This window comes from Rhipicephalus sanguineus, chromosome 2 (genome assembly GCF_013339695.2).
Source record: "Rhipicephalus sanguineus isolate Rsan-2018 chromosome 2, BIME_Rsan_1.4, whole genome shotgun sequence".
In the NCBI taxonomy this organism is placed as follows: domain Eukaryota; kingdom Metazoa; phylum Arthropoda; class Arachnida; order Ixodida; family Ixodidae; genus Rhipicephalus; species Rhipicephalus sanguineus.
In genome coordinates, this window is record NC_051177.1 from 207175482 (window position 1) to 207199687 (window position 24206).

Consider the following 24206-nt stretch of genomic DNA (forward strand, 5'->3'; position numbering starts at 1 on the left):
TGTGGCGAACGCGGCTAGTCACGCGGTATGCATTCTTCGCTTCAAGGTCAAGCGGAGATACACGACGAAACTTGCTCGGCTAGGCCAGTAAAGCTTTCGCTTTAAAGGGATACTGAACAAAAAATTTGAAAAAGCTACGAAAACACTTACATTCGACTCGGACGACACGACTGTTCCTGTACGCAGCGTTTATTTCACGTAATTTCGAGCAGTTGGCCGTATTTTTAGTGGATTGTGAGAGCGCGGCGGCTGCATGCCACTGCGCTTGTCGGCGGACGTGACGTCGAGTTCTCCAGCAAGAGGGAGGCAACCGGCACGCTCTCTCCTGCCCTGCCACTTTCCTTTCTCCACCTCTCCTCTCAAGAACCGAGGTTGGCTGGTGTGGCGCTGAGCATAGCTGAGCCTTGTCCTCTTTTCCCCACATAGGAAACAAAATAGCGCTTATTCCTCAAAAACCGCTACAACTACCGAGCGTGTCGCGAGAGCGCAAAGATGCAAGGTGCGAGTGACAGTGGTTCCACGAGCGGTCATTGCGACTCCGAATTCGACGGGCCTCCAAAACGGATGCGCCAAATACAACCATATGCATGTGACCGTTCTGCTGTGTCAAGCGACAGCAAGGACGACGAGCCAGACGAGCCGCCGTAGCCCAACGTGGGTCGGCAGCCGGGACCAGCAATTTACACAGTAACTCATAGCCACTATCCTCGAAGTGTTCAGAGCACAAAAAGTCACGCTTTGAAGGTACCCACGTTGGCTGCGATGGGCGCGCAGCGCGAATCCATATCCTTCGAAGCTTCGGCTCTGTTGGAAATGTATGACAGGGCACACCCTAGCGCAGAACAGCGTTGAGGCATTCTGCGTTGTGTCAGGTGCTTCACCGTTCACATTACGTAGCAGCACACAACACAGACGGCAAATTCGTAGACGTGGGCGCAAGCTCCGCTAGAGAAAACAGTCTATTCTAGGGACCGTAATACGGCCGAGAGCGCGGCAATGGCGTCGTTGGCTGCCGGTTGAGAATACGCACGGAGAACACCTTCCCGACCGTGAAAACACGTTTTGGGAGAGACGCGCGGCAGCGGGTGGCGGCTTGCGATGTCGATTGGTAAGCGATTTTGCTGCGAGCACGGTTGGCGAGTCACTATCCGCGGAGTTTCGCATCACTTCCTCTCTAGTTCGCGGCGCGGCCGCTAGACGCGCCAATTCGCGAAAAATGCATTAAATTCATTATTTTCTGCTAGTCTCTGGCTGAAATGAAGGTTGTTTCAACAAATTTCAGCACCCAATCTTTCAATTGAGTCATTTATCTCGGCGGCGAAAATTTTGTTCAGTATCCCTTTAAAGGACCACATATAGGCTAAAACACCTGAGTGAACGTTAGACTTCAGGGACACTGGGGGCACCTGTAATGATTTTGACCATTGCCTGGCGTGCATTCGCTGTACACATGAAATTTCCTCTGCCAGCCATTTTCCCGTGGAGCTGGCAATAGTAGTTGTGATTTAAAGAGAAGCTCCAATAATATTGATTCACGCTAGATGACAGTGGCAAGAAGAAAAGAGCCAAACCAATTTAATTGGTTTTGACTTATCAGTCCATATGTGAAGTAAGAGAATGGCGGTTATCATTTTGTGTCGGAAATACAGGTTGTCCTCAGAATACACTGCTGAAATTATAAACAAATATTAAATTTTTATTTGCCTGCAACATTACAGCACGCTATCATCCGGCTATAGTGCACTCGCGGCTCTGACATGGGACGATTTTGTGCGACCCAGGGTAAACATAAGTGATGTGGCTGCTCTGAGACTCTCAAGGTGCATCGGTGAGTGAGAGGCGCAAAGTTTAATCCCGCCAGAATAATGCTGGTAGCAAATAGGTACACTAAATATTTTATCTTGTTCCAGCTGCTGCATACGGCTTGCTCTCAATTTCTGTCGCTTTTCTTGCTGGAAGCATGGAGTCCATTGTGCATGTGAGTATATAGCCAGATCAACATTTCAGGGCAATTGAGCGAATCACATTTTGCCGACAACAACGTTCTGATAGCAGTTAAAATCTCAACAGCAAGAACTTGTACAACATTCGATGATTTTCTATGAATTTATTGAAATAATCAACGTAGCAGCGTTGACAAAGAACTAAAAAATGCAATGGAGCTATGAAAAAGTCCAGAATGTACTGCTCAATGAGAAGCTTGTATAAAATTTCTGCAGATTCACCTGATGTCGTCATCCTTACTGTGTATGTTCAAAGTATTGTCCCGTCCTGACTTTGACGAGTAGATGGAAACCTCGCTCAAAGAATCAGCTTTTAATCAGCGAAACTGTACAATCAAACGTAAAATACACAATACGCAACAATAGCGGCGATGTCACTCAGAGTTAATGGATGTAACCTGTGGGTCAATTACATTAGTTATTTATGTAATACGTTACCGTTCAGCGGAGCGTAATCGCTGATGCTCGCCTAAATTTGGCAGTGCACACCAGTAGCGCTTCGTTTACCCAACCAGAATAATTCAACGTTGTTGGGCTACAACACTGACGTTAACTAATCGACGGTAAGCGGTGATGGAAATGCAATTCACGGTGCTTGTGTCAGTATTCAACACTCCTAATTCCTATGTGCTAGAAATTTTCGGTAAAATGTATATAGTAGAAGTGAAAGGCTATGTTTTAACAAAATTGATGATAACTGAACTTTGTATTATAAAATTATACCTACGATAATAGCTGCCTTATGCTAACAGATGTTTTGTAAATAGCCCAACGGAATTACCCTTCTCTCATATTCATCGACAGTGAGATCAAACAAAACCACTTTGCAGACACCCTAACCTGGCTGTCTTTCAGACTTCAGTTGGAAATACTCGGCTGGATGCGAAGCGAGCAATTTTTTGAACAAACGAGCGGACGACATATTGTTCTTGTTGCCTATTAAGATTTGCATTTTTCAAGGCAACCACAAGCTCTATGTGCTACTCTATGAAACCTTTATGCAGAAAACACTGCGTGTAATTGAGCATTTTCGCAAGTATATCGTGCTATTTTCACATCCATGAGCTAGGTTGTCATAACGTGAACGCTCTTTTCAAAGTTAGATGAAGACATCTATCGACAAGCTTGCTGTTTGAACGTTGAGGCGCATTTTCAACTCTTTACTGATGCTCAGAAAGAAAAACTGGGAAGACGCTCTCTATTTTTTATATATAATGTCCGTGAGCAAGTGCTAGCTCTACACTGTGGATTATTACGAATATTACGCATTTAGGCTCAACGTAAGACAATTACAAACCGTTCAGACTGGCACATATATAATATAGGATGCCGCCTGTTTTATAAAATACCAGGAAAGCAGTGTATGACAGCGATTATTATTGGGTCATAAAGCAAACTACTCTTTTAACGCGGGTCTGTTCCGTGTCGAGAACACCGGTTGGCAATTCTGAACTTCACAGTATGATTGGCATGACTGAAGCGCACATCGGGAAGGAATGAATGCTGCGGCAGAGTAGAAAAGCTACACGTTAACATAAGGAAACATGATGCGGCCTAAATATCGGAGATTTTAAAAGCGGTTAACTGGTGTATTGTAATATCCGAAGATTGAATGAGAATGAGAAGTTTCGCATAGGATGCGTATTTTCTTATTGTGTGTCGCTCTAAATTTTCGCAACGATGCGTTCCAGATGTGTCATAATAAGCTTCAAAACACAGTCGCTTTATGAAGGCACCTAGTACTGGCCGCTATATTCAGGTCCGTTTACATTAATATACTAAGTATAACGAAACTCAGCAAAAGCACCATTCGCTACTTGCTCGCTCAAAGGCATGACGGAACATTCACAAATACGAAGGGTGTTCATTGTAATCGTATGAATAAAAATCGTTTGCAAGTAATTGTGACTGTGGCAGGCTACTGTATCGCTACAAGGAGCACTGTACGGTCCACTGGTAGCTCTCTTCGCTCTGGGAATGTTTGCTCCGTGCTGCAAGAAAAAGGTGGGTTGGAGCAGAAGCATTGTAATGTTTGTGGCGCAACCTCTTGCATTGGCATAGGAAAAAGGCGGATATTTCACAGCACAGTACTGCTATGCTCTCTAAGTGTCTTGCTTCGTTCTGTCTGCATTTTCAAAGCGCATTAGCGCTATCTATTCGCGACGTGAAGAAATCTGTTAAAAGAGCGTAGTTCTTCGGAGCGTGTGAGTGAATTTCGTGTCATTATCCGTAACCGAGTATACGAATCAAACTGGGCAGGGTGGAGGAGAGCGAATGCCGAGCTCAGCGTAAATATTGTATAAAAGCTTCCCTCTTGCGCGAGACAAAGGCACAGTCACATCCTCGGCTGTAGGAGTAACTTTTAAGAGCTCGTTGCAAACTCCTCTAGCGCGGCCACTGCAAGGAAAAAGCATAGAATGTAGCATTTTACAGTTCAGTTCAGTTCAGTTCAGCTTATTTTCCTTAAAGGCCCCGTTAGGGGTGTTACATAAGGGGTGGGGTACATCATGTGATGGGTAATTCCAAATAAAAACCAATGAACTTTGTAAAAAGAGGAGGAAAAAAGCAAAATGTTGATACACTGTGCAAACGAAAACGAAAAGAAAAACACGCGCTAGGTAATTAATTTGGCAACATTAGGAGAAACAACATAATGTGCTAATTATAACGTAATAACTGTTGAAAAATATTGCACAAAAATAACACTGTACACATAAATACAACATAAAAACAATAAACCGTTGTATAAATAAATGCTCGCGTTAAGTACAATCAATGGCAACTAATTTGGTAAAACAGAAGACACAGCAGCAATGAACATATGGTTGTTATTTGTAGATACAACATGGTGCGGAAGGGCATTCCACTCTGACGCTGTTCGAGAAAAAAATGATGCAGAGAAAGTAGTTGTGCGTGAACGCGGTTTTAAAACCTGTAGCTGGTGACCAGTGCGTTGCGATATTCTTGCTGGTGGGGTGATGTACGGCATGCGGTTAAGTGAACTGTAGAAAAACTTATGAAAAAGACCAAGGCTGGCTATCGTACGACGGTGTAGGAGTGATTGTAATTTAGATTTTTCTTTTAAGGCTGATATGCTTACGTCTTACGAGTAGGATGAATGAATGTATCTCGCTGCGCGATTTTGAAATGACTCAAGTGCGTTGATGAGGTATTTTTGATATGGGTCCCAGATTGGTGAAGCATATTCAACTTTAGGCCTGATTAGTGATATGTACGCTAGTAGTCTCACGTCGCGTGGGGCATGACGTAAGTGGCGCCTCAAAAAGCCTAGTGATTGGTTCGCCGATGATAGAATGCTGTTGATATGTGTGCCCCAGTTAAGATCAGATGAAATTAAGACTCCTAAGTACTTGAATGATGGGACTGTTTCAATGAGGCTATTGGCTATTGTGTAAGAAGAAGGAAAGGGACTGCGACTACGGGTAAATGACATATGTTTACATTTTTTTTGGATTAAGTGTCATTAGCCACTGGGTACACCAAGTCTGTACATGGTTAAGGTTTTGCTGCAATATATCTGCGTCTGTAATATTGTTAATGGTATGATAAATCACGCAGTCATCTGCGAACATACGGATTTTACAAGTTACATGGAGGGGTAAGTCATTGATATATATCAAAAAAAGAAGTGGGCCAAGAACGGACCCCTGGGGGACACCTGAAGTAACCGGAAGTGGGACGGAGGACTGATCACTCAAGCTGACGAATTGCGAGCGGTTGACTAAGAATGCTTCAAGCCATTTTAGTACGTCGGAGTTTAAGTTTAAGAAGGAAAGTTTATGTAACAAGTGTCGGTGAGAAACCTTGTCAAAAGCTTTTTGATAGTCGAGAAAGATAGCGTCAGTTTGTTACAGTCAAGATTCGTATGAAGGTCGTGAATGAAAAGAGCTAGTTGTGTTTCGCAAGAAAGGGCCTTGCGAAATCCATGCTGTGCAGGATGAAAGAATTGATTGGCATCTAAATGGTCCATAATGAGTGAGTAAATGACGTGCTCCATGATTTTACTTGGCAAACTCGTGAGGGAGATGGGGCGATAATTTAGCGCGTGAAGCCGGTTACCTGCTTTGTAGATGGGAATGACTTTCCCCACTTTCCAGTCGTGAGGGATGCAACCTACTGAAAGTGACTGAGCAAACAACAGACACAAAAATGCCGAGGATATATCCTTAGTGTTTTTTAAGAGTTTTGAGTTAATACCATCGATACCGGCACAGGACGAAAGTTTTAGGTTATCAATCACATTTGAAATACCATCTACGCTGAACGTAATGGCCGGCATTCTAGATACTATGTTGCTAGACAGTAATGGCAGAGGCGCACTAGTATCAACTGAGACGAAGGCATTGTTGAAAGTTGTGGCGCAGTCAGTATCAGACACAATGTTCCCCGAATCATCAGCAAGTGTTATGGCGCGAACATGACTTGGGTTTATTACCTGCCAAAATTTCTTCGGGTTTTCTCTAAGAATTTTGGGTAAGTCGTTGTTAAAAAAATCATGCTTGGCACCACGAACAGCAGATAGGTACATTTTTTCGGCAGAATAATATTTTTCCCAAGCGTTAGCATTCGTACTCTGTTTAGCAGCTCGGAAAAGTCTTTTCTTTTTATTTTCTAAACGCTTTAATTGATTAGTGAACCACGGATTCTGCCGATTCTCACGGAAGGTAATTTTCGGTATGTGTTTGTCTGCTAATTGAATCATTTTACTTTTAAAGAGCACCCAATTATCATCAATAGATCGTTCGTGAAATCGAGACTCAAAGTGAGATAGAAAGGCGGTTAACTCGTCATTAATGGCTCGGAAGTTTCCTCTATCGTATAGGCTGATTGTTTTGTTACATGTTGCACGTGGTGGTGCGGAAAATAAAAATGTGGCGTGAAGTACTTTGTGGTCACTGATAGGAGAAAGAAAGGTTAAAGATGATAAGCTGTCTGGATGATTAGTTAGTATAAGGTCTAAGACGTTCGCACAGTCACCCGAAACACGTGTTGGTTCAGTAACAAGCTGTGAAAGATTAAAATTTAAACAGACGTCGATGAAATCTCTAGCTTCAGCGTTAGTTGACGCTCCGGAAGATAGATTACGCCAGTTAATACCAGGGAAGTTAAAGTCGCCGAATAAAAGAATATGAGCATTAGGATGCGCAGCTGTAACCTGGCACAAAACGCTGTTTAACTTTGCAGGAAAATTGGGGCTGTTAACAGGGGGTCGATAACAGACACCCAGCAGGACAGCCTGTGGGAATGAGCGGAGAAGTAGCCAGGCTATCTCGAGGCCAACAGGAGGTGCAATTGTTGTGCAAGGTAATTGCTTGCTGAATGCTATAAAAACTCCCCCACCTCGTGTTCCTAGGCGGTCATGACGATGAACTTCGAAGTTTGGCAAGTCTGATAATACCTCGTTGTCACTGATGGCGCCCGTGAGCCACGTTTCTGTTATGATTAGTAAATTGCTGCTAGATGAAGAAACAAGACTTGATATCTCTTCACGCTTTGGAAGAAAACTACGGGCGTTAGTGAAAATAACAGATAAGGAAAGCTTATTCGTTGTGGCAATAGGGCGAGGGTTTCGTGAGCCTCTGTTGCGCTTTGATTGCTAATGACTCTGTTTAACGGTATTGGATGATTCATCATATTCATAGCGTTTCGATCCTATGACAAGTGTCTTGAAACGTAGTTTGAAGGGCGTTCCTTTACTTTTGCCGAAAGCAGTAAAATGCTTGCGGGCATTTCGAACGGCTGGTGAAAAATCTTCGCCAATTGCGCAATTAGTCCCCTTTAACTTACGACCGCCAGCCAGGACTAATTCTTTAGTTTTGTAGAGCGCAAATTTCACTATGATGGGGCGGTTACGGCCAGGTGAGTGCCGTCCCAGCCGGTGGGCACGCTCAATTTCCTTGTCATCAAGGCTTATGTGCATGTGCTCACGAATGTTATCAATGAATAATTTTTCGGACTGCGTAAAAGTTTCAGAAGGGTTGGAATCAGGAATGCCATACAATATTAAGTTATTTCTACGAGACCGGTTGTCAGCGTCGTCTATGCGGCTCTCGAGGTTAGACACCAGGCGACCAGTTTCGCCAGTAGCAGCATGCACTGCCTCTAATTCGTTTCGTAAGGGCATGAGTGCCTGGTAGTGTTGCTCAAGTTCCGTCATTCGCTTACTTAGGTCCGTAAGTGTTTTATCGGTGCTCATAACTTGATTCTTTAGGCTTTGCACCTCAGTGATTAGCTTGCTTTGCCCGGCTGTCAGCTTCTGTAGCTCAGCGAGAACATCGTTCATACTAGGCCCTGGATTGGTTTCCACATCCCCTGACAGCAACAGCAAAGACTGCATGACATGCACACATTCACCAAACAGAGCAAGGCAGCACTGGGGGCTCGGGAGCTGCACCAAACAATAATCGCTAGATTTCTTATTAAAAAGGCTGTATTTAGCAGTAACCTGCACGGCGAAAACCAGCGTGTTAGAAGTCAGCGTTGTGGCGCAGCCACCGAGCCCACCTGCACACTATATTCTATTTGCTGCCAGGTGCGCTTTGCGATCCGAAAAGTACATTGCCCATTTCGGGCGACATGAAAGCATTATTGTTTGTGAACACCAAAATCCACATGAGCTCATGGCAAGACCACGGAACGATCACGCCAAGTAAGGTTCATGGCAACCTGTTCACTGCTCCAGAGAACATGAAAGCGCCAGTACTAGCCAGACCGTAAAGAATTCTGTGACCCGGCTGCTGCTCCTCATTATGATGGTTACTTGTGACAGAGCCTTTTCATCGATTGGGAAGCTTAAAAAGCTCCATCGTTGATGCGATTCAAATGAAATGACGCATGGAGTTACAGTATGCAAATTGAAGGCAACGTGGCCGATGCTCCTGCTGATAGCCATGTCGGTGAATTGTGGCTGAGGCCCTTTAATAGGAAGGCCGCTTCATGGCATCGATATCTTTTGAATTCACACCGCCACGGCACCTGACGCAGTAATGTGCAGCTGCCATGCAACGTGGTCAACTACGTAGCCTGTTTCATAACCATGCAAGTGCAAAGTTCGCAGCTATGCCGCTTGTTTTAATGATTTCATGCTTAAAAACAGGCTATCATAGCAGTTGCCAGAATAAATTACTGGGATCCACTTAAACCCACGAGCGGATCCCATTTAACGCAAGGAAATAATTGAGGCAGCCATATTACCAGATTAGGTACAAATTGTGTGTGTGCTGTCCATTGCTATGACGGAAAAATAAATTCAATATTTCTTCCGTGTTCTTTTCCTTGTCGTTTACGCACTGTTAGCCTTTGAAAAATCTGATTGTACGTGTAACAACAGGGTGCGCTTACCGGAACCATACTGGCCGTGGGGACATCAGTATGGCTGGTGATGGGTGGCATAGTTTACCCACGTAGGTGGGATGCCTTGCCGACATCTACTGCCGGATGCTCAAATTTCAGCGAGACAGTCACCAGTGGTTACAACGTTTCAGCAATGACACCAAGGTACGCCCTTAATTTTTTACCTTCCCATGAGAATAGCTGCACAACCTATCAAGGAGCGCGGTAAAATTAACCTTATATTCTTTCTGATAAGATTACCTTGTTTTGGTTGTCACTATAAACGTTTTAATAGAGGAGCTGTTTAAGCTTGAGGTTTGACCATGCAGAGTGAACGAAAAAGTATGATCATCACGATCGGCCTTTACCTTCTCCGTAAGTCACTTTTAATTAAGGTTAAGTGTAAATAATGGCTCTCACATTATGAACATACAAAGTAACACTTACTAAATAGGGCCGCTCTAATTAGGAACATATTAATTAAGCGTTCACTTCGCGTAGCCACGACGACACTTCGCCAAGCAATATAATTTTGCGCTCCACATAGCCAAGCCTTGCAATGCCTAGCCAAACCTAGCAACGACTTAGTCGAGCTTGTAGAAGCCGACGGAAGCTAGGTCGGCCACAAGCTCCACTGTTAGTCCAGCGTGTATCACTAGTGCAAGCTGCCAGCGTTTTTTTTTCGGCATTGCGAAGGATAGACTGGTGTATGACTTAAATGGTGCAGATAGCACGCGTTTAATGCCACATTTGAGCGTTGTTATTCAAATGGGACTGCGGAAAGCACTGTGTAAACAAATACATATTACTAAGTGTAAGGCAATTATTTATTCGAAAAGAAGTGAATAACTATATAGGTCACATTGTACGGTACATACACATCGATATGTGTTACACGCATCAACACAATCGACGCAGTATATCAAACTGCGAAATTGCGAGGCCCAAGCTTTTAAAATGCCCCATCAGAACACAGAGGTCATGTTATGGGGAAGCCTATGCAAGCTGTTCGTGGCTGGGGAAGGGAAAGAAAGCGGCAAAACATCACGCACGGACCCGCGGTTGCGTAACCACTGCAGTGCAAAGAACGCGTTGGGTTGAGATATGCAAGAAGGAGCTGTAATACAACATCTTCTCTACAAACTGGGTTGACTTGTGAAATCATGACAGGATTACAATAATGTGACGGCAGAACAGATGTGACAAATCTGAATACGTTTACTAAAGAAACGCTCATTTGCGATTACGTAGAGTAAGTGAATCTGGCAGCGCAATTCTCTACAGATTGCTGTTCGTTGGCTAGGTAATGTTGATGAGGATTCTACAATAGTGAGGCTTATTATAGATTTTTTCTTACCACTGGCGTGTATAGATGTAATTTCTCGAGTGGCGGTACTTAGCGCACCTAATGCTTTAAGAACAAACATTTTTTTCTCGTTTTAAGAAATATGTATTCGCTGTGAAGACGTCTATCATACTCGGGTGCATGGTTTTGCTTGCATATTGCGACACAGCAGAAAAAAAGGTGCAGCTGAATATACGTGCAAGAGAAAATGATTGCGTGCAGACTATAAAAGGATGCAGAAGACACGGACGAGCGCGAACGCTAAATTTACTTTATTTTCTCGTCGCTGTTAATATTAGTGCACATTCACTCACGTGTTCACAACGGTAATCACAGTGTCATGCTCTGCAGATTACAACAGGCCAGGCAGGAGCCTCATTTTAGAATTCATCAAAGAAATGGCCGCTTGACTTGCAAAGACATTCCGACCTCAAGATATATGAAAAGCTTCTATCCGTTCACGGGCAGTGTTATTATGACTTGTGCACAAAATGTTGATCCCTCGGAAAATTCGGAGCACGCGTGCAATGCTGGACGTGCGTAGGCAGATGCGCATTCTCTTTATTGATTATAGACAATTCATGTACCCTTGCACGAGCGAGCGTTAATGCGGCTTCCGGTTTGCCCAAATGAGACTTTCGAATAAAAGCGGAAGCTCGTACACAACGCCAACCGCACACATTACATAAGGCAACTTATGCTTTTTGCCGTACCCTCCAGGTTTATTTTAAATGCGAAGCATTTCTTAGCGAACCTCTGGCACTTTGAGCGTTTCTATCTACGTATCTATCTATCTATCTATCTATCTAGCCGCCTTCGTCTGGGTACTCTCATGATCGCCTCCTTAACTTGGTGTTGACCAAAATTTGCATGGGAGGGTAAGAGAATTTGACGAATATGACTGCCGGGTCATGACATAAATAACGTTAAAATCCTGTCGCGTACGTCGTCAAACCCTTTCCACTAGACACGTGTGGCACATACCCGTTTACCACGGGCCGCGGTGTACGGGTATGCGCCACCGGTGATTGACAGTTTATGTCTATCCAGGAACGGCGAGAACAGACATTGGTAACCTAAATGTTAGAGAGTTAAGTAAAACCAACATCGGCAGCGTTGACACAACGAATGGAAATAATGAAAATTAGGATCCCAGCAGGAATCGAACCTAAGCATTCTGCGTGGCAATCAGGTATTCTACCACTGAGCCACGCAGGTCTATAAATGTGTTTGGAAAAACAACCTACGCAGGCGTAATATCGGTGCAACGTCAATTGTGGTTGTGGTGCTGGCTATCTAATTTTACAAGAAAGCAATAAACACTACATGATACTCCTACGATGTGTACTCCTACGATACGGGCGTCATATCAGATTGACGTCTGTAGTTCCAGTGTTGGCTCCGATTTACGTTTGTATTCATATGATTACGTTATATTCATATGATTACGTGATAACATTACGTTTGTATTCATATGATTCAGCAAGCTATATTGAAGCATTGCTCGACCCCGGAGGAATATATTAACGAAAGTTACATATGATATCCACATCACCGCATCGTAAAGTACACTTCGCCCACCAGAACGATGAAGTGTCCTCTTAATTTCTTACGAGACTGGGCGATGGCCTCATGCTGACCGAGGATGATGTCAGATTGATTGACAGCCATTTGTAGACTCGGCTACGGAGGCCACATACGCCTAGGTAGTCTACGAATAGGACAAACACCATCCACTGATGTTGGTCTACGTAGCACTATCCAGGCCTACCAGCCTCGACGGCCTACGCCTCACGAACGCGAAAGGTGGCTTCAGGTTCTGACATGTCGCCGGCTCTGTCGACAGACAATTTGTCGACGAAATGACCGAGGCATCCACGAATTCCAACAGCTCTACTATACCACATACTTCAATACACATGGACCCCTCTTCACCACGATTACCACCGGATCCTATAAGAAGTCATGACCAGCTGCTGGTGCTCACTGATCACGGTGATGATGCCCTTGTTCAAGAACTGTCAAGAACTTCTTGCACACATGCACACGGGTTCGTGAAACGCGCGTGCGTTCTCGGGACACGTATAAGCACTACATATCAGCTTACCGCTTCTGGTGTTGTAATACCCACGTTTTCATTGGCAGTGTTACCCAACCGTAAACAACTGCTTATATAACACATATGCAGCTCTTGAACATATATATGTGCGTGTATAAAATATATACAAATCCTTAGCGTCATTTTGTAACGGGTCGCTCAGTAAAAAAAGTTACGCCACAGTCACCTACCCGCCGCATGCTTCGCATAACATCGACTCCCACGGTACGTGGGATCTGCCGAATTTTTATCAGAAGATATTTTCGAGCAGAGCCCTGCCAGCTTGCGCAGGGCCGAACACACATTCGGCACATCGTGCCTGCTCGCAACCTTCTTCAAGTTATGAGAGGTGCGATGCATATAGAACAACACGTCAGGGCAGCTTCTAGATGGCGGCCCAGGTTTCACACCGCAGGAAAATCTCTGCGATTGCCGTAACAATCATGCAAGGATACCCTGCATCCATCACTCGCCGAAGTTGCTCACTAAATCTATCCTGCATAGCATGTGGGCACCTTTACCTCAGCGCAGAACCTACACAAAGTTTCACGATCCCTTGCTTGACTGACATTGACTTTGCAGAGACATATGGCAGCAGTGTCTTCTGTGCTCGAGGGCTCTAATACCCACAATCGTGATCGCAAAAAGGAGCCGTAAATCAAAAACTGCAGCGAGTCATGAGAAAGGATTTCATAAGTCAAAGTCACGCCCTTCCACACTACCGAAAAGCGTCAAAAATAAGATCAACAGATTTGTCTAGATTAAAAACACAGTTTTTTTAAGTAATAAATAGTATACAGCCTGTTCTCGAAAACACCAAACATGGGACGACGATAACATTCAAGTAAAGTCATAAAATCAGTGACCGACGTAGCAGCAGAATTCTGAAAACCAATGACCCCACGCACTTCGATACATTTGCGTACGGCAACAAATAACGGCCCACGAAGAACTGCGTAAAATAAATCCTGAACATGAACACAGAACATATACTCAATAGGATTCTCCTCCTGTAGAAATCGCATCGTCGGAAACTCCTTGGTATCAAAGGGATCGTTATCCCATTTAGTTTCTTGAGAAAGAATTGGCTTACTTGGTGCTCCCAAGATCCCCTTTCACTTATTATTCCACGAAACGAGACTTCTGGATTGTGCGTTTCGTAGTGAAGAAAATAATGAGGGAATTACCTTTACGAGCACTAATGTTTCTGGCCACCTTATGGAGCTGAAACAGAGAGTGCCACTTTATACAAAGGAAAGGTGAAAGGGAGATCTTGGAGCTTCTATGGTTGGAGGCCTACGTTCAGGGTTCCACTGGCCTTAGCCGCCCGCCGGACTTGACCTAGGAGCGCGAGCTGCACTCCCGGATCCGAGCTGGCCAGTTGTTCCTCGCACTGCTCTGTACAAGATGTTAGAGGTTCTCCGAGAACACTGGCTAAGTCGCTTGGCTTTGGATCGCAGCCCCACGAGATGTGGTAGAGAGTCGGCCTACCGCCGCACCACGGACACACGCCAGGGTAAAGCGTCGGATGTATCGCGTGTAATTTTATTAGATGCGGGAATAGCCCGTCTGAATTTTTCGAAGGTCGGCGGTATCTTCTCTATTGAGGGATCTGAAAAGCGTCCTACGTTTTTGTCGCTTGAAGAGCTGGTGAGCAAGAATCTCCCTAGGTATCACTGATACGATCAACGAAATAGAGGGATTCTCTGCTCGGTTACAAAATGCTCGAGCTATACTCGCGGACAACTTTTCTTGGCAATGAAGGGAAAGCTACGGGGGCGGAGCGTCTGCACATGTACTGCTACGCGAAGTAGTCCGGTTTGGCGCGCGTCTCGTAACGCCATGGGAAGTGATGGCTAGCGTTGCATTTCGACGCAAACGCTGCTTAGCGTCTAAGGTACGGGTAAAAGGCGCGACTTTTTCACGCACGCAAAAACGCAATGTGACAACGTATAAAGTAAAAGAAATACATATATCTCACTTGTGGGCGCTACGTTTCGTCTCAAAAAGCGACATGTAGAAATCGAAGGAGTATTTTATATATCTCACGCAGAAAATACGGACGCAATTGTGGGACTACATTCATCAGCGGTAGGATACGTGCATTGTGGCTCTGTAGCCTTCGCTTCAATGCCAAGAAAAGTTGTCCGCGAGTATGGAGCGTCCGCCCTTTCGTTGCCTTCGAGCCCTGCGTGTCCCGGGCACCAGGTCAATCGATGGTGGCTAGTGAGCTTGGGACCTAGCAGCCTCAGTGCCATGGCGGGAAGGCGGCCGGTTCAAACGAGCCGACAGGCCACCTGGGAGTCGGATAGAATGATTGACGGCTCTCCTGTACGCTCCTAAATCCATACGGCTAAGGCTGTGGCCGATGTTTCTACCTTTGTGGCCAAGGTCGTGCGCACGGAAGCACTCGTCAGCAGCGTCATGCTGTTGTGAATGGCCGTAATGACATGTCTCTGTCAATGGTAACTGGCCGTATCCACGTACGCGATATTAGAAACTGACCGGAACGGCTTTCGGAACAAGTTTACTCTCGCATTGCGTCGCTCAGCGTGTAGCTGAAAATGTTTACACAAGCTACCTGCCTTTGTGTTCACGCAAACAGTACTGCTTTTGACCTCCAGAAAATTATTAGTAATGGCCTTCCTAGGCTTCTCAGCGAACGTTCTTGCACTTAACCTATATATGCCCAGTGTCCTACATATAGGACGCTTCTTTGGATGGATGGATGGATGGATGGATGCTACGAGCGTCCCCTTTGTAACGGGGCGGTGACATGTCTGCCACCAGGCTCGAAGAAAAAAAAAACAAAAAAAGCTTCCTTGTTTTATGTTGGCCTAATACCTTATTTACATTGATTAAATCTATGTTATTATACCAAAAAATATAAATTCACGGTCTATCTCTCTGCCTCTTAAGGCAGAATGACCCTATTTTGCCCCCATTATTTATTTTTGTTCTTTATCTCTACTTTTCTGCCACCAATACTCTAACCGTCTCTTACTTATTTCTATCGCGGACGTGTTCAGCTTTGTGTTCAGCTTTGATGCACTCTAACATCGCTATTTCTTTAGCTGATGACTAGCGCCACCTACAGCACATCAAGCAGGCCTTATTCTGAACGTGTGCAAGCCTAGACATTGCTTGCTTTTCATGCTGCCAGGTGCCGACCGCTTTCTCCGGGCAAACGCGTGCTTTGTATGAAAGACGTCATGGAGAGGAAGAAGTGCATTGTCGGTGTGCACGGGAAATGTTTCAAGGCTTACCACACCCGCACAGAGCACCCCTAATGCCCAGCGTCCTATATGTATAGGGTGGCTTGAAAAACAGTGTTGCGTTTACCTGGCAGTAATAAAGAAGTTGTGCTTTCTTTTGAAAGTAGAAGTACTTTTTGTGGAAAAAATATTTGTTTTATCATTCTTTCTTTGGGCATATATGGGTTAAAGCCATAAATACACCCTGCTTATCGGCTTAAAGCAAACCGGATGCTATTGTCCCTATTAGGCTTCACGACGAGATCTGTCGGCACCCGGCACTAGCGATAGTCTTTATTGAGTACAGTCCTAGACATTCATCCACACCGACTAAGAGGCACCGTAGGTACTGGTGCTGAGGGGCTGTATTGGCAACACGCCTATTTAACTCCAACAACTCATTAGGCAGTACGACTTGTTCAACGCTAAACTTCGGTCCCTTCGTTAGCAGACTGTCGACTTTATCCGAGAGCTGCACGTACTCTCCTAGGACCAAAACCTCTGACACTCCTTTTTTTTGTCCTCTTTCTTGTACAGCTGGCTACGAAGGCTGGCAAGGTAGGCAGTCCAAAAATATTCGACCATACGAGCAGTAAAGATCCTGGATTAACGTAGCTTCATTTCTGCTTTCCAGAGAGACTGTCTATCAGGGGCGTAGCCAAGGGGGGGGGGGGGGGGTTGGGGGGGTTCAAACCCCCCCCCGAAAAAAATATCTGGCTACGCCCCTGGTGTCTATACTATCACTGAACTCGCAAGTAATGCTGAAGAAGCGTAATCTACCCCAAAGTTCACCACGTAGTAACCGGTACACACGTCTTGCATGTCTCGGCTTCGGCCAGGTAAAGCGAACAGCCCAAGCACTTCTGCAGGTACCTGAACTTTCCGCGAATAAAACGCGAGATATCTTGCTTGGCAGGTTGCCGTCATAATGTAGCTCACCAAAAAGGTTGCAAGTTGACGACGAAGGGGAAGAACTAACATTGAATAAAGGGCCCGCTGTAGAATTATCGATTATTCACGTTCTCTGTTATAGATTATCGGTAATTTATGTTCCCTTTTGCCTCACAGCGCAAACCAGAACGCGCATCAACGTTCGTGCAAGGGAACATCAATTATCGATAATCCATAAAGAGAAAGCGCATTTGCCTGCGCGCCTCCGGCGTTGCACGTGTGCTCCGAATTTCCAAAGGATCAAGATTTTGGGCAAAAGCCATATTCACACTGCCCGTGAACTGATGGAAGGTTTTTATATATCTTTAATCCTGTGGAATAAAAACGTCAATTTCTTTAATGGATTCTGAAATGAGGTCCCTGCGCGGCCTGTTGTCATCTGCAGAGCGTGACCATTTGATTACCGTTGTGAGCAGGTCAGTGAATGCGCGTCTATACTGACAGCGACGAAGAAAAAAAAATTTGTTGAATGTTTGCGCTCCTCCATGTGTTCTGCGTCCTTCTCTACTTTGCACGCTACCATTTTTCCTTGCAAGTATGAACAAACTTGCCCAGCAAAAAGTTTCATCGGGCTTAATATATGCAAACCGCCTGACAAGTTTAGGAAAGACGCTACAGTTCGCTTTCAAACTTTAGCTTCCTTAATCCTCCCTTACCGGTATTTCCACACTTCTGTGCTTCGCGTTGCCCATCTTCACCATGCACAGTTCATAGTGTGAGCCTCGAACCCGCGATAGCGCTGCGCACATTGGTGGCCTGTGTGGCTGGTACAACGCCGTTGACTTCGCGCAATTCACCGGTCGAGGCGAATCTCGTCAAAGCAACGGCGTGGGCGTGAGTGTTGTGAATTTATCACATCGTCTATCGTACTGCTGTGCTACGCAGTTTTCTGAGGAGCTTAACAAAGCAGTATTCTTGTTGGCAACCGTTTTAACGAGCAATAAAGGATGCGTAATAATGGTGGTACATAGTCAGATTGTATTCTGAAGGAAACATGGCGCCATAATGCAATTCCACAAGTGTTAGCATTTAGCATCGAAAATGCCTTGTTCTCAAAAGACGCGTTACTCGCCGCGTTGAAGCCTCAACTGCGTATCGGCGCGGCACTTAGCTGCACCACTTCGTGTGCGCGGCCCGATTCATATCAAGAGCAGGGATGGTGGAATAGCAGTGAGAGAGCATGTATATTACATTCGCACCGAGAAACCTGCCTGCAGTCGTGGTGTCAAGCTGAGAGTCTTTCATGTAAGAAATTTCGAGTTATTTGCGAAGTCCATGGGTGGAAAGCAGCCGCAAACAATAAGCTATCGATCTATGCTCAGACGCCCACTGAACCATACATACCATATATCCAGGACGTGCTAGCTCTTTGTCGCAAAGTCGACAGTAACATGTCAGAGTTAGAAAAGGTTAGTTACGCGCTGAAAGGTATAGTGGACGACGCGTTGAACGAATTACTGTGCCCTAATTGTGTGACCGTCGACGAAATTACTGAGGAATGCCGACGTTTTGAGCAGGCCAAACGCTAGCGTATTCCTAAGGCATTCACTCGGCTGCCAAACACTACTACGACGTCCACAAGCAACGACGGAGTGAGGTCTCGTCTGCAGTCGTCGCCGCCGTCAGAAATAACAGAAATCATCTGTCGGGAAATCAAAGCAAATACTTCTGCATTTCCCAACAACGACCACGGGGATCTTCACGTGCCCTAAATTTTCCTGGTCCAGTCTATTGGGTGGGAGGAACACGGCAATTTGGGCTTAGCTGTCTGCGTCACTGATCACTCTCGGAGAAATGACTTTCCCTCAAGGTCGCCGCGTCGCCCAAGATCGCCGCCCCCGAAGATGCAGCAAAATCATTGCACATAAATCGATTATTATGAGCATCGTTGGTGCCACCTTCGATAAATACAAAGAAGGCCTCCTCTCTCTCACAGATAAAACACACTGTTTAAAGGCCGTGGCAACACTTGTCATCCTTAGTATCCTAAAATATTCAATTAAAAAACTAAAATGCAAATTTTTTAATATTTCCCGCACCTGGGTAGTTATGAATAATTCAAACCCATAGTCGGTCACTAGCTTTTTCAGAAAATAACTTGAGGTATTCTTAGCTGCGCTGAAGGGGGCGTAGTGGCGCTAACAGGGTTAGCTTCCTCTGTGTACAATGTATATGTCCGCCTCGGTGGTACAGTGATTACGGCGCTCGGCTGCTGACCCAAACGTCGCGGGTTCAACCCCGGCGGTCGCATTTCGATGGTGCAGAAATGCTACAGGCCCGTGTACTGTGCGATGCCAGTACATGTTAAAAAGACACGATATGGTTGAAATTTCTAGAGCCCTCCACTACGGCGTCCCTCGTAATCATATCGTGGATTTGGGAAGTAAAACCCCAGATATTAATGTTATTATGTGTGGAATGTACACTTTCGGTAACTTAGACGACTGTATGTGCAAACTTACAAACTGCGTGAACGAACACGGCCCCTTAGAACCTGGTTTTTCAATTTCGTCTCCTCATTGTACGCGAACGGAGCGCAAGCCAGCTTAAACGTGCACCCATCTTACTGGTGCGGAATCTGGGCAAGGCGACTGCTGACGTGTCCAAACGTGTCGGCACTAGCGAGTGCTGAACGAGAGCAGCGGTGGAAGGAGAGGAGGGCGCCATGCGAGCACCATCACGGAAGCACACGGAAAAGCACACGCGACGCGCGTGACGTAAGCGGAGCAGAGTGGGAGCCCAGCATTAGGGCGCGGCGTGCGCACCTGACGTCACTTTCCTATGTCCCCTTACGCCGGACCTATAGTTACTCTTCTGGGCTTTCAGGGTTTCAGTGGCCCTTTGATTAATGTAATAATAAATATGCACGGGGCTAAGTGTGCTCTTTATTCACAACACTTAGTCCTCATTACACAATATATTTTATACAACCGTGAACTGCGCCCTTACCGCATTTTTACAAAGGTTAGTTTCATTTTGCCAGCTTTCGCTTCCCACTTTTTGGCGTTAAACGACGTGTGCACCATTCCGTATAGCCTTCCATCGCTAGCAGCTACCCCCATAGAAAGAATATGTATAAGAAAAGGCTAATCGAGGTAGGTTATGATGCAGTGATTGCTTAATTGTGAGCATAAGTTATTGCCTTGTGCGTTTGATCAATAATTGGTCCTCTTAAATCGTGCAGCGCCATGCAGTAGTCATTCAGAACAACCTTAAATTCCATCGTTCTATCTTCCGTATAAGTCCCATAGGCGCTGTGTTTTCTCTTGTTGTCAATTAAATTACTTCCAACAATTTAAGTGGCGTACGGTGTCCATCGTATAAGAACCAAATTATTTGACTCTTATGCGAAGTTGCCGAACGGACTTTGAGCATATGCTCGACGACATCCCATCCCTGGAGCAGTAGACAGGAAAAAATTACACCATCTCCCACTCAAGGGAACCATGAGGCGATACGAAGCAGCATTGGGGACGCATACCAAGTTTCCTTTACGTTTACTCGGCGTTTCCGTTAGTGTGTGAGGTTTGTATTTGGTGTTTGTGTTATCATTACGTTGTGTTTGTGCGTTGCTTTCTGTTAGCGCTTTCCGACGCTGACGCTTGGCTTCGACGTCGGCGTTCCGGACCTCGGGGTTTGCAGCTCGACGTTGCCGTTTCGCTTGCGCTTCCCTGGCCCAAAGTTCGGGATCACCTTGCCTGCGCAGCCGTTTCCGTTCGGCATCGCGAGCCCTGCGCTGCTGCTCCGCGACGATCTGGAACTCGGCAGAGGTTGGAGTGCTGCTGCAACTGGCGCCGACGTTGACCTTACAACTCATCGAGCGGGAGCGAAGCGAGAATGACGGACGCCGACCGAGCGGACGCGTTTATATACGCATGAAACGAGGGAGGGAGAGAGTGGGTTACAGGCTGCATTTCGCTGCGGCGCGGCTGCATCACGTGAGAGGAGAGTCTGCTCGGCGGCTGCAGCGCTGGGGAGGAGAGGAGGGAAGGCAACCGAACACCTGCGTAAAGGAGGAGAGTGGGAGAGAGAGTAGGCGCATGCGCAGTGGAGCGCGGAAGCCACCACCGGACACATCCGCGAGCAAAATCTGCTTCGCAGCTAAAAATATCAATTGCCGACGCTTCTTATGGCAATATGGTGGGGCGACTTCTCTGAGGCTGTTTTTGGATAACAATGGCAGCGCAGAGAAACGGCACACACAGCCACAAAAAGACACACGCAGCACTGCCTAGAGGACAGCATTTCATGTCACCGTAGAGTGCACCGCTGCCTCTTTCCCTCCCCTCTCACCAATCCTTCGGTCCACCAGTACCACAGAGCAGTGGGAAGCACCGTTAGCGATAGCGTTCTCGAGGTCTGTTGGGCGCTTCTCTGACGGGCTTGGCCTATCCAAGAGGTCATAGGAATCCTGGAATAGGGACCCTCCCCGTTTCAGTGCACTTTATTTATTATTTATTTATTTTTTATGAAACCCTCAGGGTACATTTGTACACTGTAGAGGGGAGGGGCGGAAATGCAGGTCAACAGCAAAGTAAATACAGGATTACTTAACATATTAAAGTGGAGATAACAATACTACATAATAGTAAATATTACACACAAAGAGTATACTTTATTAACAGACAGTGGAAATCAATACACAAAGAATACACTAAAAAGCCAATCTACACCAATACTAGTTACACACGTTGGTTAAAGAAATGTTTTCATCATCATGTTTAGAGCAGTAGATACAGTTGCCTTCTTGTGTCCTGCTTCTTTGCGCAACCATTGTTCTCCAAATATGCCATACCAACAAGCCTGTCTTGCAACTTTAATCTTTTAGGTTGCCCGCTACCACCGTGCGTCATTCACTGTAAATAATTTACGTACGCCCATGACTGCTTGATTATGTGATGCAGCTTGAGGAAATGTTGCAGAGCTTCTTTGTGTAGCGTTAAGACGTTAACTGCGCAATGAAAATTTCTTGCGGAAACGACGTAGGGGCGGGTTTAAAGTACGAGGTGGCCGCAAAAATTTAACGTTGCCAGTTCTGTCCGAATTTCTTTCTGCATTATCTAAACTTACAAAACTGATGCTGGCTAAGAAATATGTTTTGAATGCTTAGCCTATCTGTTTTCTACCTAAAATCGTAATTTTATTTTTTTGTGCGGAACCAAATATCTGCTGTGTGTACAAATTTCATCAAGGTTAAAGCTTGCTTGATTAGGCAGGATAAACCAGGCTAGACACATTTTTTGCTAGTACTGGAGCCAGACATCGATTTACCTTGATTTGGCTGAAGTTGGACAAAGTGTTTCGAAAGTGGCTTGATTACATATATTAGTGGCATGACTGGTGCTTTTTGTGTGCATTATGTTGATTGTACTTACATTAATTAATATGTTATTGCCTATTTGTAAACATCTGTTATTTTTGTATCGCCTTTTTGGTAGTGCGCTCCGATTATTCTGTCACTTGAGAGCAGCGAATTCAATATGTATGAAAAATGAAAATGTGTCACCTGCGATGCAGGGGACTCTTCCGGTTTTACCACATCTCCTTCATGTGGGTCATTCCTGTTGGTTTCCTTGTGCACGTCATCGTTTCGTTGGTCGTCAGCACCATTTTCGGTGAGTTGACGGTGACCAATCTTTAAAAGAAGTTTAGCTCATGCGATGGAGGAGTTACAAAAATTCTTATCTTCGGTGTACATTGAAAATCAGTTCTGCGGAATCCCGCAAGGTGGCGGAAGTGTTAAGATTTCTGAGATTTCTGAGAAATCCGGATCGATTTCCTTGTGGCTTCATGCTACAAATGGGTGGTTGTCTAGTCTCCCTTTCTTAACCCTTCCGCCACCTTGCGGGATTCCGCAGAACTTATTTTCAATGTGCGTCCAGTTGCTTCGAGTCGTCGATGAATTCGCCCTCGCGCTGCCAATTGCTAGCTTCCTGGTTAGCTCAATTGGTAGAGCGACCGCCCCGGAAAGGCGTTGGCCCCGGGTTCGAACCCCGGACCAGGACGAATTTTTCGGCGACTAAGAGGCTTTATTTCTGAGAAATCCGTATGGATTTCCTTGTGCCTTCGTGCTACAAATGGGTGGTTGTTTATTCTCTCTTTCTTATCTTCGGTGTGTTCCTACTTATATACACAGGAAGCGGGAGAGTGTTACGAGCAGCTTAATCTACTTAACCTCCACCGCTTGCCGATCTGTGTCTGTGTGCGTATGTGTGTATGTGCACATGTGCAAGTGGAAAGCAATAATTAATATACGGTACGATTTTTACGCGTTTTTTACTGAAAATAAAAAGATATCTTTCTATGACTGTAAGTGGCTGATTCCTCATTTAAACCGCAGACACTCCATAAAAATAGTCAAAAGTTGCAGATTTGAAAGACGAAGCTTCGAAATTTACAAGCTGCAAGTGCGTATATTGCCAGTGAATGCATGGGTAAACTTGCTAGATTTCATATAAAAAACTGACCTTCCTTGTGGTTCTCACATCTTTCTGACATACACCAAATTTGCGAACGGGTGTCTTGCAGCACATCTCTAAAAATACTGGATTTAACTATCGTTCAACTTGATGAATGAAGCTTGGTTGGTGAACATGCCGAAACGGGCTTATTTAGGGCACACTAATGGGAGGAAAGAAACGGTAAATATTTTTCCTCTGTTTTCTGACCGTCTTTATTCTTTGGTACCTGCAGCAAACCTGCAAGACATTTGCTTATTCTGTGGACACTAGTGTCGCCTTTCTCGTCTAGAGCAAAATATCCTTTCAGCAGTCGGATACTACATTAACCTGTTTTCTCTGCTACCGCTAGCTCATTGGTCGACTTTTCCTTACTAGTATCTTTTGTTGTCCTTAGTATAAGGGCTAATTCACGATGTCACTCAAATTACCCTATGTTCAATGCATTGCACCTTGCATAGTACCTCCACCTCCGGCACGATGCCTCGGTGAGCTAGCAGTATGAAGTCTATTTATCCTAGTCTCACCCTTAAGGCACCTACACGTCCCCTTTCGTTTCTATCGGATTTGGAAGAAGGTACTCATGATCCGTAAATTATTGCGTTCTGCTAATTCTACTAAATGCCCTCCATTATTCCTACAACACATGTGCTGTGCCTTTATTAAAGACGAATGCCTTATATGCCTCGTCAAACGCGAAAATTGACCATAGAGCTCAGCGTTGCGAGGTCTCGGCGTGAAGAC

The 24206-nt window shown here is 45.3% G+C and overlaps 1 protein-coding gene and 1 non-coding gene across 2 annotated transcripts in view; both read left to right on the forward strand.

The window, feature by feature from the left end:
• Positions 1 to 24206, forward strand: part of LOC119382199 (sodium-coupled monocarboxylate transporter 1) — a 193560-nt gene that overhangs the window by 144091 nt on the left and 25263 nt on the right. The window contains exons 10-14 of the mRNA XM_037649915.1: positions 1719 to 1828; positions 1911 to 1978; positions 3921 to 4007; positions 9355 to 9521; positions 22522 to 22619. Coding sequence (XP_037505843.1) covers positions 1719 to 1828; positions 1911 to 1978; positions 3921 to 4007; positions 9355 to 9521; positions 22522 to 22619 — 530 coding nt within the window. The remainder of the gene's footprint in view (positions 1 to 1718; positions 1829 to 1910; positions 1979 to 3920; positions 4008 to 9354; positions 9522 to 22521; positions 22620 to 24206) is intronic.
• Positions 22936 to 23009, forward strand: Trnas-gga (transfer RNA serine (anticodon GGA)). The gene has a single exon. It is a non-coding gene; the product is annotated as a tRNA-Ser (tRNA).